The sequence below is a fragment of the Melozone crissalis genome, unplaced genomic scaffold (genome assembly GCF_028551555.1).
Source record: "Melozone crissalis strain CALT ecotype California unplaced genomic scaffold, PUWL_Pcris_2 ptg000061l_1, whole genome shotgun sequence".
Lineage (NCBI taxonomy): Eukaryota > Metazoa > Chordata > Aves > Passeriformes > Passerellidae > Melozone > Melozone crissalis.
The window spans coordinates 1,698,782-1,714,239 of record NW_026535839.1 but is presented as its reverse complement, the minus strand read 5'-3'; the positions used below and the strand labels follow the sequence as shown (position 1 = coordinate 1,714,239).

At 62.6% G+C, this 15,458-nt stretch overlaps 1 protein-coding gene across 1 annotated transcript; it reads right to left on the bottom strand.

Moving 5' to 3' along the window:
* Window positions 1-981: 981 nt before the first annotated feature.
* IL17B (interleukin 17B) lies at window positions 982-1,615 on the bottom strand. The gene is made up of 2 exons (XM_054288208.1): window positions 1,356-1,615; window positions 982-1,231 (listed from the first exon to the last, which is right to left on the bottom strand). The coding sequence occupies exons 1-2, from the start codon at window positions 1,613-1,615 to the stop codon at window positions 982-984; spliced, it is 510 nt and encodes a 169-aa protein (XP_054144183.1).
* Window positions 1,616-15,458: the final 13,843 nt, after the last annotated feature.

Below are 15,458 nucleotides of genomic sequence, written 5' to 3'. Positions count from 1 at the left end.
GAGGCCAGGGGGGGCTGGGGGACAAGGGACAGGCTGTGTCCCAATGACTTGAAGGCCTTCAGGAATACAGTTCCTGCCCAGTGCTGCTGTGTCTGTGCTGTGTGCCTCAGTTTCCCTGTTCCCTCACCCCAGGCTCTGCTGGAAAGGAGCCTGTGCCTTCTCCTGAGAAAGGGTCGCAGTGTTCGGGAGGGATCTTGGGGGGCTTTGGGAGGGATCTTGGGGGGCTTTCAGGGGTGAGGCTGGCTGTCATTGGCAGCAGATGGGTCCACCTGAGCTTCCCAGCTCCCACCAGTCTCTGCTGCCTTCCTGGCTTTGCCCTTGGGAGCCTCACAGGGAGGCCTGGAGATGCCAGGGCCTCTCCCATGCCTGGAGCCAACCCTGCTCCTGTGCCCCAGGGATGCAGGGAGGCTCTCACAGCTCCTGCCAGGTGCTCTGTGCTTCTGGGGGTGCCCAGGCTTGTGTTTAGGGGGCAGAAGAGCCTCAGTGGGAGAAGCCGGGCAGGACAGAGGGGCAGCGTGAGGGGCCAAGGCAGGGGCAGCTCACACCAGGGCCAGCAATGCGCTTTATTGAGACCTCAGAAGCTGCCCAAAGCACCAGCAGCTCATCCCCGCTCCTTGGGCTGCCCACCTTGGTACAGAGGAAGCTGTGGGAGGGCTGGGAAGGACGGGAGGGCTGGGTGTTGCCAGGAGCTGTCGCAGCGATGGAGCAAACAAAGGGAAGTGGGGACTTTGGGAAGGGAGGAGACCTGATGCTGATCCTGATCCTGATCCAAGCTGCCTCTGCCCTGGGTGTCCCCAGAGCAGCTGCTGGGGCTGGGGCTGAGGCTGAGGGAGGCTGCAGGGGGATTTTGAGGAGCCCTCGCACAGGGAGCTCCCCTCACCCTGCTGCCTCTCCCAAAGGGCCGGGCAAGCTGGGGAAGCAAGAGCAAGCTGGGTAGGATGGCCAGCACAGGGGGAGCTGCAGGGTGTGAGCTCTGCAGCCTCAGAAGATGCAGGTGCAGCCCACGGCGATGGTCTCCATCACCATCTGGTACTTCTTGTGGCACTTCTTGCCCTGTGCCCTGTGCCCCGGCGGGCCCGGGCAGAGCAGGCGGCGCACGGGCAGGCGGCTGAAGATGGGGATGCTGGCCATGCTGCGGTCCTCCTGCAGGCTGAAGGGGTTAATGCAGCCGCTGCACAGGCACCGGGCCTCGGGGATGTCGGCTGGGATCCGTGAGGCATCGTGGTTTATCCTGGAGGAGAGGGAGACAGGACGAGGCTGCAGAGATGGTGCTGGGGTGAAGTGGGTTCTGCATCACCAGCAGCCACCACAGCCCCCGTGCTGGCACTGAGCCACCTTGGCTGTCCCCAGCTCACCTGTAGGCCCAGGGGGACAGGCTCCTGCCGTTGGACCTCCAGAGCCTCAGGTTCACCTGGCACTTGGTGTCCCCCGGCTCGGAGCCGTTCCTCAGCTGGCGCACCATGTCCTGGATGCTGCGCTCGTACTGTGCCATGCTGCTGTAGGGCTCCTCCGGGGCCCAGGCCAGGCCAGGGGGGGCCGTGGGTGCCCGTGCCAGGCCCCTTCTCCTGCCCCTGGCTGCCTTGCTCTGGTCCTTGGCTGCGGGAACCAGGACCATGGCAAAGGTGAAGATGCAGAGGAGAAGCTGAGAAAGAAGGAGGATGAGGATGGTGAGAGGCTGCTTGTGCTGCAGGACTGGCATGGAAGGGGAGCTCTCCCTCCTCCCAGGGGTCTCCAGGTGATGGCAGGACCACGTTGGCTTTGAGGTGGCACATTCAGTGCCCAAAGGCAGTGCTGGCCTGCAGGTGAGAAACACCTGGGGGCAGTTTGCAGGGATGGTGGGCACACTCATGATGAGCTGCTGTGTGTGGCTGCCCCTCACCCTGCTCGCAGCTGGCAATTGGTGTTCCCCAAAGTGCCCCTGCCTGTCCTGCCCGAGCTGTGCCCTGTCTGAGGCAGCTGAGTGGGGAGTGACCCAGCCCAGGCTGTACCTGGGCAGCCTCTGCTTTAAAAGGAGCCTCACAGAGATGACACAGCCAATAATGAGATCTTTATCCAAGCCCTCCCTCTGTGCTCTGAGGACGGTGAGAGAGAAAAGATGCTTTTTCCCTCCCTTCTCCCTCCAGCCTCGCAGCCGTGTGCTCCTGCCCGGCAGGCTGCCCAGCAGGGAACAAGGTTCCTTTCTGTAATCCTGCTCGCTGCTATGCGTGTCCCTGCAGCGGCCCAGGCTGCCCCACACCCTGCCGTGGGTGTGCAGTGCAGGGGCAGGGAGGCTCGGTGGCCGGAGCCGCACTGTCCGGCTGTCTGTCTGTCTGTCTGTCCATGGCTCTGCTCTCCCAGGCTGCTGCAGCCTCACCCTGCAATGGCCCTGGCAGGCCACAGCAGCGCCTCCAAAGCAAACAACCCCAGGTAAACACGCATGCAAATCATTCTGTTAGGGAAGGAAAGCGAGGAGCAAGCCCCGAGATTTGGGGAGGCACCTACCAGGTTCGGAGCCCGCTCCATGGCCGCTCTCTGCGCTGTGGCCGCTCCCTGCGAGCCGGGCAGCTAAAAAGGGAAAGCCCCAGCCCCAGGCTGTGCCCTGCCAGAGGTGTGTCCGGTGCCCAAGGTGCCAGGGAGCCTGGGAGCAGCCAGGGCAGGGGGCCAGCGTGGTCTGGGACTCGGCCACCCGTCCCCGCCCCAGCGCTGGCCGTGCTGCCCGCGGTCAGTGTGGTCAGTGGTGGGTTCCCTCTGGAGCAGGCGGCCCCGAGGGGCTCTCCTGGCAATAACAGGCTCTGGGGAGGGCGTTTGGGCTCTCTCGGTGTCACCAGCACGGTCACAGCCCTGGCAGGCTGGAGGGACACGGCTGCTGGGTGGCAGAGCAGGGGCTCACAGCAGGAGGAGCAGGGGTGGCTGTGCCCCGTGCTGGCAGCAAGGTGAGTGGGTCACCTGGGGCTGAGGGCCTGCTGTCACCTGTGAGCCACCCCCAGCACAGCTCTATGTCCCCAGGAGCCCCCAGACCCTTTGCCCAGCAGTGAGATGGTGGCACCCATCCCTCCCTGCAGCCCTGCTCTGTCTGTCCCCAAACCCTTCCCTTGTGCTGTCCTGCAGCTCCTGCATGGGGACACAGCAGCTGTGCCACAGCTGGCCCTGGGGCTGCGGGGGCTGCCTGTGCTGGGTGATGCCCTGGCTGTCCGGGCACTGCGGTGCAGGGTGCTGTGGCGGGGGAAACTGAGGCACGGGGGTGCTGGCTGTAACTCCCTGTCCAGAGCACAAGGGCTGGCATTGCTCCCCCTGCTCTGTCGCTGTCCGTGCGGTCCAGAGCCACGCGATGGTGCTGTCCGCCAGCCAACCGCTGCCAGTCCTTCCCCTCTGCATCCCTCCTCCTCCTCTCCATCCCTCCCTCCATCCCTCCGCCCCTATCCCGCCCTGCATCCCTCCCTGCATCCCTCCTCCTCTGCATCCCTCCCTCCATCCCTCCGCCCCTCCATCCCGCCCTCCATCCCTCCCTGCATCCCTCCTCCTCCTCTGCATCCCTCCCTGCATCCCTCCTCCTCCTCTGCATCCCTCCCTCCATCCCTCCGCCTCCATCCCGCCCTCCATCCCTCCCTCCATCCCTCCGGGTCTCCTCCCCTGCAGCCCCAGCCGCAGGCGGATGCCGCCGCTGTTCCCCACGCTCTGCCCTGCTCCTTGGGATGTTTCCTCCTCCTCCCGCCTCGCTGTGCATCCCCAGGGATCCCGAGGCCCCTGAGCTTTGTAGGGCAGAGGGAAATTTCCACCTCCTTTTCCCATCCACGGACTGTGCCTCTGGGAAACCCCATAAATGGGTAAAGGTCTCTGCACCCCCAGCTCACCCTATCCCATTCCTCCTGGCAGCCCTGGGGTGCAGCAGGGACCGGCCTGGCTGCTCCCCCTGCCCAGCCCACATTAACACCCCCACATTAACAGCCCAGCACAGCTCCAGGGGCTTTGCTGTGCCCTGGGCTGGGATCTGAGCACAGTGTCCCGTTTGTCACCTTGGGACCTGGGCTGGGATCTGAGTACAGGGTCCCCTTTGTCACCTCAGGATCTGGGCTGAGATCTGAGCACAGATTGTCGCATTTGTCACCTCAGGATCTGGGCTGGGATCTGAGAACAGTGTCCCCTTTGTCACCTCAGGCCCTGCCAGGGGAGCCCTGCACCCACCCTCCTGTGCTTCAGGTGTACAGCAGCACCCTGCCTTTGGCCAGCAGCATTTTTGGGGTGCAGAGCCTGCACCCAGAGCCTTCACCCCGTTGTGGCAGGGCCGGTGGCAGCCCCGGGCGCCTGCGTGTGCCGAGCTGAGCGAGCGTTGTGTCAGCGCTCGGCAATGCTGTTTACACATGAGAGAGGCGCAGAGGCATCTGTGCCGGCAGCCAATTACCCAGTTTTGATCTTTTTTGGTGAAAAGGAAACCAGGCCTTGTCAGACATGGCCAAATTTGATAAGCTGGGGGAGGCGGGGGCGGGTGTGGGAGGCTTTTCCCCCCTGGCCTGGCCCAGGGGCTGGGATGGGGAGGCTGGGCCATGGCCAGTGTGGGGGCTCCGTGTGCCCATCCTGGCTGCAGTGCCACCCCTGAGAGAGCAGGGCTGGGGTTACCCAGAGGGGACAGGAGAGCTGTTCTCAGGTTTGGTTCGCGCTCATCTCTGCTGCTGTCACCACTTTGCCACGCTGCCATGGGAAATTTGGGTGGAGAGCAAGGCCTGGAGATGGGGAACGGGGATACAAATGGTGCAGGGGAGGATGTGAAGATAAGCTGCACCTGCCCTGAGTAAACCCAGGTGTTTATTGGCCAGATAAGCCTCATGGAACCCAGCCCAGCCCCAGAGATGCAGGGCATCTGTGTGGTGCTTGTGCTTGGCAGCAGGGATGTGCTGGGCAGGGATCCTGTGGCAGAGCACACCACAGGGACTGCAGGTAAGGAAACGAGGGGAGGTCAGGCCAGAGCTCCAGGCTGGCAGAAAACAGCTTTGTGCAGTTTCCCACATCAGGAATGTCCCTGCAGGGGTGGGAGCTGCTGAGGTGAGGGCTCCATCCCCTCCATCTGCACTGGGCAATGGCTGGTGCCACTCTGCAGGGCACGGCCGCTTCTCTGGGCACCAGGCTGCCCCAGAGCCCGGCTCCTCGTGGGGTTTGTGCACACCTGAGCTCAGCACACACCCAGCCCAGCCAGACAGGCGGGTCTGGCAGGAGGCTCCAGCACGGCCTCATCCCTATCTCTGCGTGAGCAACATTTTCCACTCATCAAAGCAAAGCTGCAGGCAGCTGTCCTGGCCAGAGCCAGCCCTGTGCCGTGCTGGGGGGGGTGGTCAGCCCCCCAGAACCCCCTGGCAGGTACTGCTGGCCCCGCCACAGCACGGAGCTCACATCCTTATTTGCACAACGGCTCCAGAGACGGCCGAGCCAAAAAAGCTTATTTTAAGCTTGCTGGAAAAAGAACATTGTTTGGTGGGAATTTAAACTCCCCATTCTCAAAAAAGGGAAAAACAAAAAGTGCTTCATTCTGCCGGCTCCTGCCATTGCATAAACACAGAGACAGGCACGGCTGGGCAGGGTGGGCAGGAATTTATCGCTGCCATCGAGCAGGATGGGTTGTGGGACAGGGACCCCTTCTCTTCTGTGCCCCCAGTGCCCCAAAATCCCTCATGCTGGCAGGAGGGAGGGAAGGGGCATCGCCCCACCGTGGTGCCAGGGTGCTGCGGGCAGGAGGGGTGAGCGCACTGGCAGCCCGAGCTCTGGCTGGCCCGGGCTCTGCATGGCTGCACAATATTATTAATAAATATTATTTATACAGCCCTAATCCAGCTCCCCGCGCGGGCAGCTGGCCATGCTCGGGGCTGGCTGTAAATCACGCCCTTCGCATCCCCGAACAGCAGATTTGGGCGTCGGGAGGCAGAGCTGAGCTGGGGGCACAGCAGCACCCGGACAGGAGGCTCCGGGGGGCCCGGGGCGGGGGAAGATGCGCGTCCGTCCGTCTGTCTGTCCGTCCGTCCGTCCGGCACATCCTGCGCGGCCCCTCCGGCGCATCCATCACCCGCCCGCGTTTACAGCACGTCGCTGCTTTTACACGATCCAGACGCGCAGGTTCCTCCTGTCCCGCTCCTCCAGCGCCTTTTGTTTGCTTTCGCCTCCTGCTGCTGGAGACAGAGCAGCGGATGGAAAAAGCCTGTCCTGGAAAGGGCGGCTTCCTTCCGTCCCTGCCGGCCCTGGCCCCGCTGCGGGCTCTGGAGGGGCCGGTGTGGGTGCAGGGCACGGACAGATCCCGGTCACAGTGTGGGACGGTCTCAGGTTCCTGTAGGACCGATGGGGCACAACCATGGTGTCCTCCAGGACCTGGCCATGGGTCCCCTCATCCCGCCTGGCCCTGCTCCCTCCATCCCCCTGTGCTTGCTCTCTGACCTTTTCCAGCCCTTTGAGCTCCTGTTCTGGCTGTGTCCCCCTGCCCACCAGCACAGAGCATGGGCTGGGGCAATGTTGGGTTTCCAAATATTTCAGTTTTCCTTCCCCCTGCAGTCTCAGGCAGCCAGACACCAACCCTGAGTGCTTTGGAGGGGTAGCTTCATTTTGAGCTGGACTGCAAAGGTGAGACAGCCCTGCCAGGACAGGGGATCCCTGTGCACCCCAGCTCCTGGCTGAGGGAAGGGCCGGTCCTTCAGCCCCGTGTGGGACACATGGGGGAGCCTGGAGCCATCCCCACCACCTTCCCCGCCAGGGCTGGGGCTGGGGGATGCTCCCAGGGACGTGCTGCCAGGGCAGCAGTGCCTCTGGGTCTGTGAGGAGCAAGACTCTTGCTTGAAGGGCTTTGGTGGCTTTTTCTGGCGGGCAGGAGTCCAAGCTGCCAGTTCCCAGGGCAAGGCGAAGGGGGAGGTAAGTGCAAAGCTTGCAGTGGCACTGAGGTCTGTCCTGGAGGGCTCTGACCAAGCCAAACTTCCCTCAGTGCTCCTGGGCAAGGGATCCCCTGCAGGGACCCCCAAACTGCTGGGGAATCATCCCCAGGTGGGAACTGGTGGCATGGAGTCACAGCAGGCAGTTCCCTGCCCTGCTCCCCATTCCCTGCTCCTGTGTCAGGGAGGGAAGGGATTTGCAGGGCAGCACTGGCCGCTCCTGAAGGTCACCTTGAGAGCTGCTGCAGCCCAGCTCCCCATTCATCACTGCCCTGGCCCTGCAGGGGCTGAGGGAGCAGGGGCTGTAATCCCACACGGGCTCAGAAATGCCCTCCTGCCCCCCAGCAGCCCCCTCTGGTGTCGGGCAGCAGATGAAAAGGTTCTAAATTCGGTGTGTTTGGATGTTAGCAGGGCTTGCAGGAGAAGGGTTCCTCTTTGCACGCCCCAGGCTCTTGGGAAGGTGGGAGCACCCAGGGCTCCCTTTCCATCCCAGCCCTGTAGCATCACAGCAATGATCTCCTCCCCACCTGCCTGGGACAGAGCTGCCACTGCCACTTGACCCTGCCCCTACACCCAGCCAGAGAGGCTGCAGGTCAGGAAAAATGTCACTTTAGTGGAGATACTGAAACTGAGCCCGTGCTGAGCAGGGATGGCTGGGCAGCATCTGAGTGAAGGAGTAACAAAAACAAACCCGCGCCAAGGAATCCTGCTTTGCCCCAAATGTTTTTCTTATGGAGTTGTAATAAGACAAGAGCTGTAAAGATAGTAACCTCCTAAACATTACCTTATTAAGGCTTCTCAGAAACCGCAGGGCACGACCCCTCTGGGTCATGGAACAAGAGCGCAGCATCCAGCGAACAAACAGAGGCTAACGTTACATTTTTCACTTCGTTTAGGGAACCTGGTTTCTAATTATAGTGTTTGTTTAATGGCTGAGCCTCACTGCTAGCCAGCCCTCCCAGAGCACAGGGAGAGGGGAGTGGGAGGGCTGGGACATCTCCCTGCTGGCTCCCAGGGCATTGAACTGGGGACAGAGAGGGGTTTGGGGGTTGGAGGCGGTGAGGGAGGGTCAGTGCCCAGGGAGAGCCCCCGGGGACATCCCACAGGTGCTGTCCCTGCTCAGTGCCATGCAGCAGGGGCAGGATGTGCTGGGTGTGCTGCTGTGGCTGTGCTCTGTTCCCATTGCATTTCAGTCAGCCTGGGCTCCTCTCTGCCCTGCTGACAGTGGGCAGAGCTGCTGGGCCCTGGCAAAACCAAGGCTTGTGCTGCCAGGGCCACTGCATCTCTGTGTGTGCACCAATTCAAAAATAATTTTTGGTTTTTTTCCCAAGCAGCCCCTGGGAAGTGCTTCATATTCCAGGTGGGTCACAGGTGGTTCTGGCCCCTCAGAGGCCACCAGGTGCCTCTCCCTGCCGGGTCTGGGCACGCTGCTGGCAGACCCAGGCCCTGCTGCTCCATCCCTGGCAGCTCCCTGGTGCCTCGTCCAGCACAGGCTGGATTCCTGCTTCTCCTGTCCTGCAGCTGCCTCTGGGATCAGGGATATCCCCAAAGTGCTGAGGGGGTGTTCAGCTCCTGCAGCACTGGCTCTGGTGCTGAGCTGGTGCCTAAGTCTGGGGAGAGCCTCAGGGATGCCAAGCACTCCCCACCACCCCTGTGCAAAGCCTGGCAGGATGGCACAGAGGCCTTGGCCCTGCCTTTGGGGCTGTCCCCACCAGTTCAGGGGTCTGAGGGTGGTAGGAGCCTCTCTGGGATGTGTTTCTGGTGGAAGTCCTGCCCTGCCTGACTCCTACTCCACATTTGTCCCCATCCAGGTTACAGCAACCACTGTGCCTGTGCATGGCTCAGGGTCAGCCTCCTTCCCACAGCCAGGATGCTCTGATGGACACAGAACCCAGCTCAGGGGACGTCACCACCCTGGGAAACCAGAGCTGAAGCTGGAGGTGTCTCCCTCAGTAATTTCATGGGGCAGAGGCTGCTCCTGCTGCTCCAGAGCTGAGCCCTGTGCTGGATTCACTGTGAGTGTCACCCAGCAGAGCAGCAGGGACAAACCCCCTCCTGCCCTGCTGGGGCTGATGGAGCAGGGGATGCAGGCTCTCAGTGCTGGCTGTTCCCTGCCCAGCTGCCAGCCTCTGCTCGTGGTGGGGCTGGAGGCCGTACATGGACTCACACGGGCCAGGAGGGGCTGGGCTGGTGATGGAGCTCCCACACCCTGGAACCAGGACAGGCAGCAGCCCTGCAGCCCCAGCCTTGCCGCAACAATCCCATGGGTGTCCCAGCCCTGGGGTGTGGGATCCTGGGCAAAGGGGCTCCCCAAAATCTGTCCCTGTAGCTCCATCCTGTGCTGGGCTTGGTGGGCTCACCCAGCTCTACAGATGTGGGGATGGACCCTCTGGGGCTGGGGGAGGAATCGCTGCCTGCCCTGTGGATGTCTGGGATGGAAAATCCGGGAAGGTGGAGGTGAGCCCGGGCGGGTGGGCTCCTCACAGAGCGGGGACATGGAGCCCCTGCCTGGCTGCTGTGCTGCTCCTTTTGGGGAAACCAGGGACATCACCCTGCCCTCCCAGCAGAGCCCCAGGGCTGCTGCAAGGCCTTTTCCCAGGCCAGATGGAGCTTTTCAAAGTCAGGGCAGTCACGGGAGCCTCCAGGCAGGCCAGGGAGCATCTCCTCCTCCTCTGCTGGCCTGCACACCACCCCAGCTCCCCATGGCCATCCTCCCCATGGGCTGGGGGATTCTTCTGAGTCAATTCTTCTCCAAGGAAAACCCGTGAACCCAAATGAAGTGAATTAAGGGCTATTTAAAGGGGGTACAGCTCCTTTAAAGAAGAATACAATCTCTACGAGCGGATAAACATTGATTTCCCAGTTATGCTGTGGGCCCTCAAGCAGCCATCAGCAAAGAGCGCCTTAAAGTTCTACCCTACAAAAATACAAGAACTTTATGACTCCCTCCCCATGAAGAGGCTACCCTATATTGAAATAGGAGAATTAATGCTAGAATGGAGTAACCAGGGTCCATACATGAAACCGGGAGGAAGTGAGTTAGCTATTCCAAGTGAGGTATTCCAAACGAGCTATTCCAAGTGAGTTGAGCTATTCCAAGTGAGTTATTCCAAGTGAGCTGAGTTATTCCAAGTGAGTTGAGTTATTCCAAACAACTTTCTCCGGCCGGCATGGCCCCGGTTCCCAGGCACAGCCCAGGCCGCTCTCCTCCCCCTCGCTTCCCCCATCCCTCCTTCCCTCCTCTCCCCCTCTCCGCCTTAATGACTTCCACATGGGCCTCTGGCGGCCCGGGCCAAGCCTCCCAGCATTGTCTGAAATCTCCAAATTTAGAAGAAATATGAAAATTGTCAAGCGGCCCTTCCTTAGGGGGTAAAAGCAGCGCCGGGCCCCACGTGACGGCCCCCCAGCCAATGGATCCCCCCGGCGCCCCTGACAGCGCTGCCCGCCGCGGCCTGGCCTCCCCCGCCAGCTCATATAAGGTAAAAACAAAAAGCTTTTTCCAGCTTCTCGGGAGCCTGCGAGCAGTTCTGCACCAGGGCTCCCGTGCCGGCCGCTTCAAAAAGGCCCGAGCGGCGTGCCCGGGGTGGCACTGGCGGGTGGCGATGGCCACGAGGAGGTGACGGGCACGTGGCCGTGTCCCCGCGGTGCCACAGGGCGGCTGTGGGCTCGCAGGTAGGCGGCTGTGGGTGGAGGGGGCACGGGTGGGTGTGTGGGGCGCTGGGGATGGGGAGGTTGGTGTGGGAGAAGTGTCTGAAACACGGCTCGTCCTGCATCCCCTCTGCCGGCCTGGGATGCTCAGCAGAGCTCTGGGGAGCTGGGTTAGGGTTATGCACCCCAGAGCTGAGTGGATGCTCAGGATGCTCAGCAACAGCTCTGGGGAGCTGCGCCCCAGAGATGAGTGGAGCCCAGCCCAGGGTGCTCAGCAGCAGCTTTGGGGAGCTGGGCTGCACCCCAGAGCTGAGTGGACCCCAGCCACCATCAGGGAAATCTGCTGGGCATTGAGTGGCCGAAGCCTCCTCAGGGTTGGGGGATCCTGGGCAAAGGGGCTCCCCCAAAATCTGTCCCTATAGCTCCATCCTGGTGCTGGGCTTGGTGGGCTCACCCAGCTCTTCAGATGTGGGGATGGACCCTCTGGGACTGGGGAGGAATCGCTGCCTGCCCTGTCTGGGATGGAAAATCCGGGAAGGTGGAGGTGAGCCCGGGCGGGTGGGCTCCTCACAGAGCGGGGACATGGAGCCCCTGCCTGGCTGCTGTGCTGCTGCTCCTTTTGGGGAAACGAGCTGGGCAGGGAATGGAGCTGGGGCTCAGAGCCTGAGGCTTGCAGGGTGTTGGAGCCGCCGTTGCCAGAGCACTCACACCGACTGGGAGCATCCCAGTGCTGCCCGTGGCTTTTGGGAGCATCCTCCTGGTGCTGCCCACGGCTTTTGGGAGCATCCCAGTGCTGCCCACGGCTTTTGGGAGCATCCTCCTGGTGCCCACCGCTTTTGTGACCCTGGGGCTGCCCAGCCTTGCCCTGCCTCTCTCTATCCCCCGGGAACGCCCCAAAAATTGCATTTTCCCAGCCAGGAGCCCTTCCCCGGCCCCATCGTTCTCCCGGGCAATGGTGGCTGCATCCTCAAGCCCCTGGAGCTGCCGTGGTGGCTGCACAGTGAGTGACCCTGCAGGGTCAGCACCTGAGCCCTGTCCTGGTGCAGGGGAGGGCACGGGGAGGGCAGCAGTGGTGGCCAGCAGGGCTGGTGGCCTTGCAGAGGCTCCCCGGGTGGTGCCTCGTCCCTCAGGGCTGCCTCTGTGGGCTTTGGGGCTGCCTCTGTGCTCCTGCCCTGCTCCCAAAGCCCTGGCAGGGGCTGTCCCCTCCCTGGGTCACCTGGGGACACTGCAAGGTGCCACGTCCTCCTGCCTCCTTCTCTGCAGGACAACTGCCAGGTGTCATTTGGGTCCAAGGACAGGCACGGTGCCATCCCTGGGGGTACAGGAGGCTCTGTGTGGGCTCTGTGTCCCTCTGCAATGGGCAGTGTCAGTGACCAGGGCACTGCAGTGGCAGCCCCAGCCTGTCCCCACTCTGCTGTTCCTCAGGGTTTCTCACTGTTGCTGGCTGTCCCTGGGGAGGCTGCAGCACCCTGGCCCTGGCATGCTGCACCTCGGGCTGGGGAGCCACTGCTGGGACATGAAATGTGTCCCCATCCCCATGGCAATGTCCCTGGCACTGCCATGCTGCACCTCGGGCTGGGGAGCCACTGCTGTGTCCCCATCCCCATGGCAATGTCCCTGGCACGGGGCTGTCCTGCCTGTGCCCAGCCTGGCTCCCCAGAGCCCGGGCACCATCCAGGAGCCCTCCCAAGGACAATGGAGCTGCCTCTCCACTGCCAGCTGGTGGGAGAGAAGTCAACTCCAGCAAACACAGGCAGAGATTTCCCAAGCGGTTATCAGCAGGAATTGGGGAAAGGCTGTGTCTAGACAGGCTGCAGCTCTGGGTGGCTGCTGGATGGAGTGGCATTTCCCTCCACGCTTGTCAAGAGACAGCCTGCACATGATTAAGATCCCTTTTTTCCTTCTTGGTCTCCTTTTCTGTCCAAGAACTTCCCCTGTCCCTGATCAGGCTTTTCTGGGGTTTGTTCCTCTGCAGTGCCCGGGTATTTTCTGTGAATCCATTTCCCACAACCTGCCTTTGCTCTTCCCTGGCATCCTGGGGCTGGGTGGGCACAGCCAGTGCTCGGTGCCTGGTGGATCATCCTGCAGTGGGTTCTGGAGAGCAGGGCTGGGATGAGCTGCTCCCTCAGACCGTGGCACCTTTGTCTCCTGGTCAGTGACAGCTCTGGCCATGGTGGGTGCTGTGCCATGCCCTGGCAGTGCTGGGCATGCCGTGGCACACACAGGGCACACACAGGGGCTGTGCCATGCCCTGGCAGTGCTGTGGCACACACAGGGCAGCACAGGGGCTGTGCCAGGCTGGGGACCCCGCTGTCCCCAGGGCAGCCCCAGCACCTGAGCCTGAGCAGGGCAGAGGCAGCAGAGCTCAGCAATGAGGCCAGAGGCTGAAACCTGAGCTCGGGGCTGTTTCACCACGGCCTGACCTTGGCTGGGAGCGCAGAGCAGGCCATGGGAGCAGAGCCGCTCCAGCCGGGGCGGGTGAAGCCGCGGTCACGTCCTGTGCCTCAAGGCCGGTGGTGCTGGGGGTGCTCCTGAACCCCAAACCCGCTGCCTGCCAGGACTGTGTGTGCTCCCAGGGCTCATCCCAGCCCTGGCTCCGTGCCTGCCTGCTGGGAACATGCTGCCTGCCCGCTCTGGGGTGCTGGGGCAGTGTGTGCCCAGCACAGCACCCGCAGCCGGGCACTGGGAGGGCACAGGGCAGCGGGATCTCCTCCTCCTGTAGTGGCCCTCAAAGGGGTCACTGAGTGGGAGGTGCTGGTGCTCCCCCAGCCCTGTCTCAGGGCAGGGACAGCAGGGACAGAGGCTGGCATGGGCATGGACACAGCTCCATGCAGGGGCAGTGCCGGGGCTGCAGCTCTGGCTGAGGTCAGGCTGGAGCTGCTTTGTGGACAAGCTGGGGATGGCCATGCTGTGTGTGGGGAGGGGGCTCTGGCAGGCCCATGGCCAGCCCTGTGCCCCCACTGTGTGCCCAGTGTGCAGCTGGGGACGTGACAGATGTGTGTGTGTGTGTGTGTGTGTGTGTGTGCTCACCCTGCCCAGGCTCTGCTGGAGGTAGCACATCCAGGCAGGAGCTCCTGAGCAGCAGCATTGTCCCTGTGCCACCCTCACTGAAACCTGCTGTGTGCAGGGCTGGAGCTGCAGGGCATGCCCGAGGTGCTGGGGGGCTGCCCAGCGCTCTGCCAGCCCTGCAGGGTGGCACCAGTGCCAACAACCCCAGTGCATCTCAGGGGGCTCGGCCCCTTTGGGCTGGACCCTGCTGGGATGAGCAGCTCCCCTTGCACAAGGGATGGCAGCAGCAGGGCCTGGGAAGGGGCTGTGGGCTCTGGTGTGCCCCGTGTGGGGCAGATGGGGCTGTGGGCTCTGGTGTGTCCCATGTGGGGCAGATGGGGCTGTGGGGTTTGGTGTGTCCCGTGTGGGGCAGATGGGGCTGTGGGGTTTGGTGTGCCCCGTGTGGGGCAGATGGGGCTGCTGTGGGGTTTGGTGTGTCCCATGTGGGGCAGATGGGGCTGTGGGCTCTGGTGTGTCCCATGTGGGGCAGATGGGGCTGTGGGCTCTGGTGTGCCCCGTGTGGGGCAGATGGGGCTGTGGGCTCTGGTGTGTCCCATGTGGGGCAGATGGGGCTGTGGGGTTTGGTGTGCCCCGTGTGGGGCAGATGGGGCTGTGGGCTCTGGTGTGCCCCGTGTGGGGCAGATGGGGCTGTGGGGTTTGGTGTGCCCCGTGTGGGGCAGATGGGGCTGCTGTGGGGTTTGGTGTGTCCCATGTGGGGCAGATGGGGCTGTGGGGTTTGGTGTGTCCCATGTGGGGCAGATGGGGCTGTGGGCTCTGGTGTGTCCCATGTGGGGCAGATGGGGCTGTGGGCTCTGGTGTGCCCCATGTGGGGTAGATGGGGCTGTGGGCTCTGGTGTGCCCCATGTAGGGCAGATGGGGCTGTGGGGTTTGGTGTGCCCCGTGTGGGGCAGATGGGGCTGTGGGGTTTGGTGTGCCCCATGTAGGGCAGATGCTCCATGGTCACCCTGCTCTCGCTGTGGGACCAGCTCGGTGGCCACTGGCACCCAGGACAGTGTCTCTCTGCAGCTTGGCCTTTTAAACTGGGATCCCTCACTGCAGATTTGTCTTTTGTTTGTTCCCTCTCCCTTTTCAATCTTATTTTTTAAATTTAATTTGATTCTTCCCCACCTCCAGCCCCACAATTCCTGCTGGAGGCTCTGCAATGCCTGTTGCTCCAATCCTGGTGGAAATTTGTGCTCCCTGGTTTTCCACATCTCATCTCCCCAGTGCTGGGAACTGGAGCCATTTAGGACATTTTATTTTAGTGTATTTTATTGTTGAGATGGCTGGGCAGCTGGGAGCGTGTGGGGGGGATGTGAATTACAACCTGACCAAGAGATAAGCTGATAGAACCTGGAGAAGCAGCCAAAGCTGTGCAGCTGAAGGAGCACAGCATGGCTGAGGCTCTGCCCCAGGAGGCAGCTCCAGTTTCTGGGCAGCTCCTGCATGCCCCCCATGCCAGGGGTGCCATCAGGAGCCCTGCAGGAGTGGGGTGAGGAGCAGAGCCCGGGCTCAGGAGGGTGCTGGAGCATCTCCCCGCTCTGCATGGGAACAGCGTCCGTGGGGAGCTGTCCCTGCACAGCTCTGGGTTCCCACCAGCCCTGCCCGGTGACGTGCTGGCCTGTCCCCTTTGGGACTTCACCCCTGCACCACTTCCTGCAGGCCGGGAATGTGATGGGTAAACAGAGCGGGGAGGCTGCTGCGGGCTGGGCTCCCACGCTCCGAGTGCTCTAGGGCCAGGCCTGTGCTCCAGTGCCATCCCTGTGCCCCAGTGCAATCCCTGTGTGCTCCAGTGCCATCCCTGGGCCATCCCTGTGCCCCAGGGCCATCCCTGTGCCCCAGTGCAATCCCTGTGTGCTCCAGTGCCATCCCTGGGCCATCCCT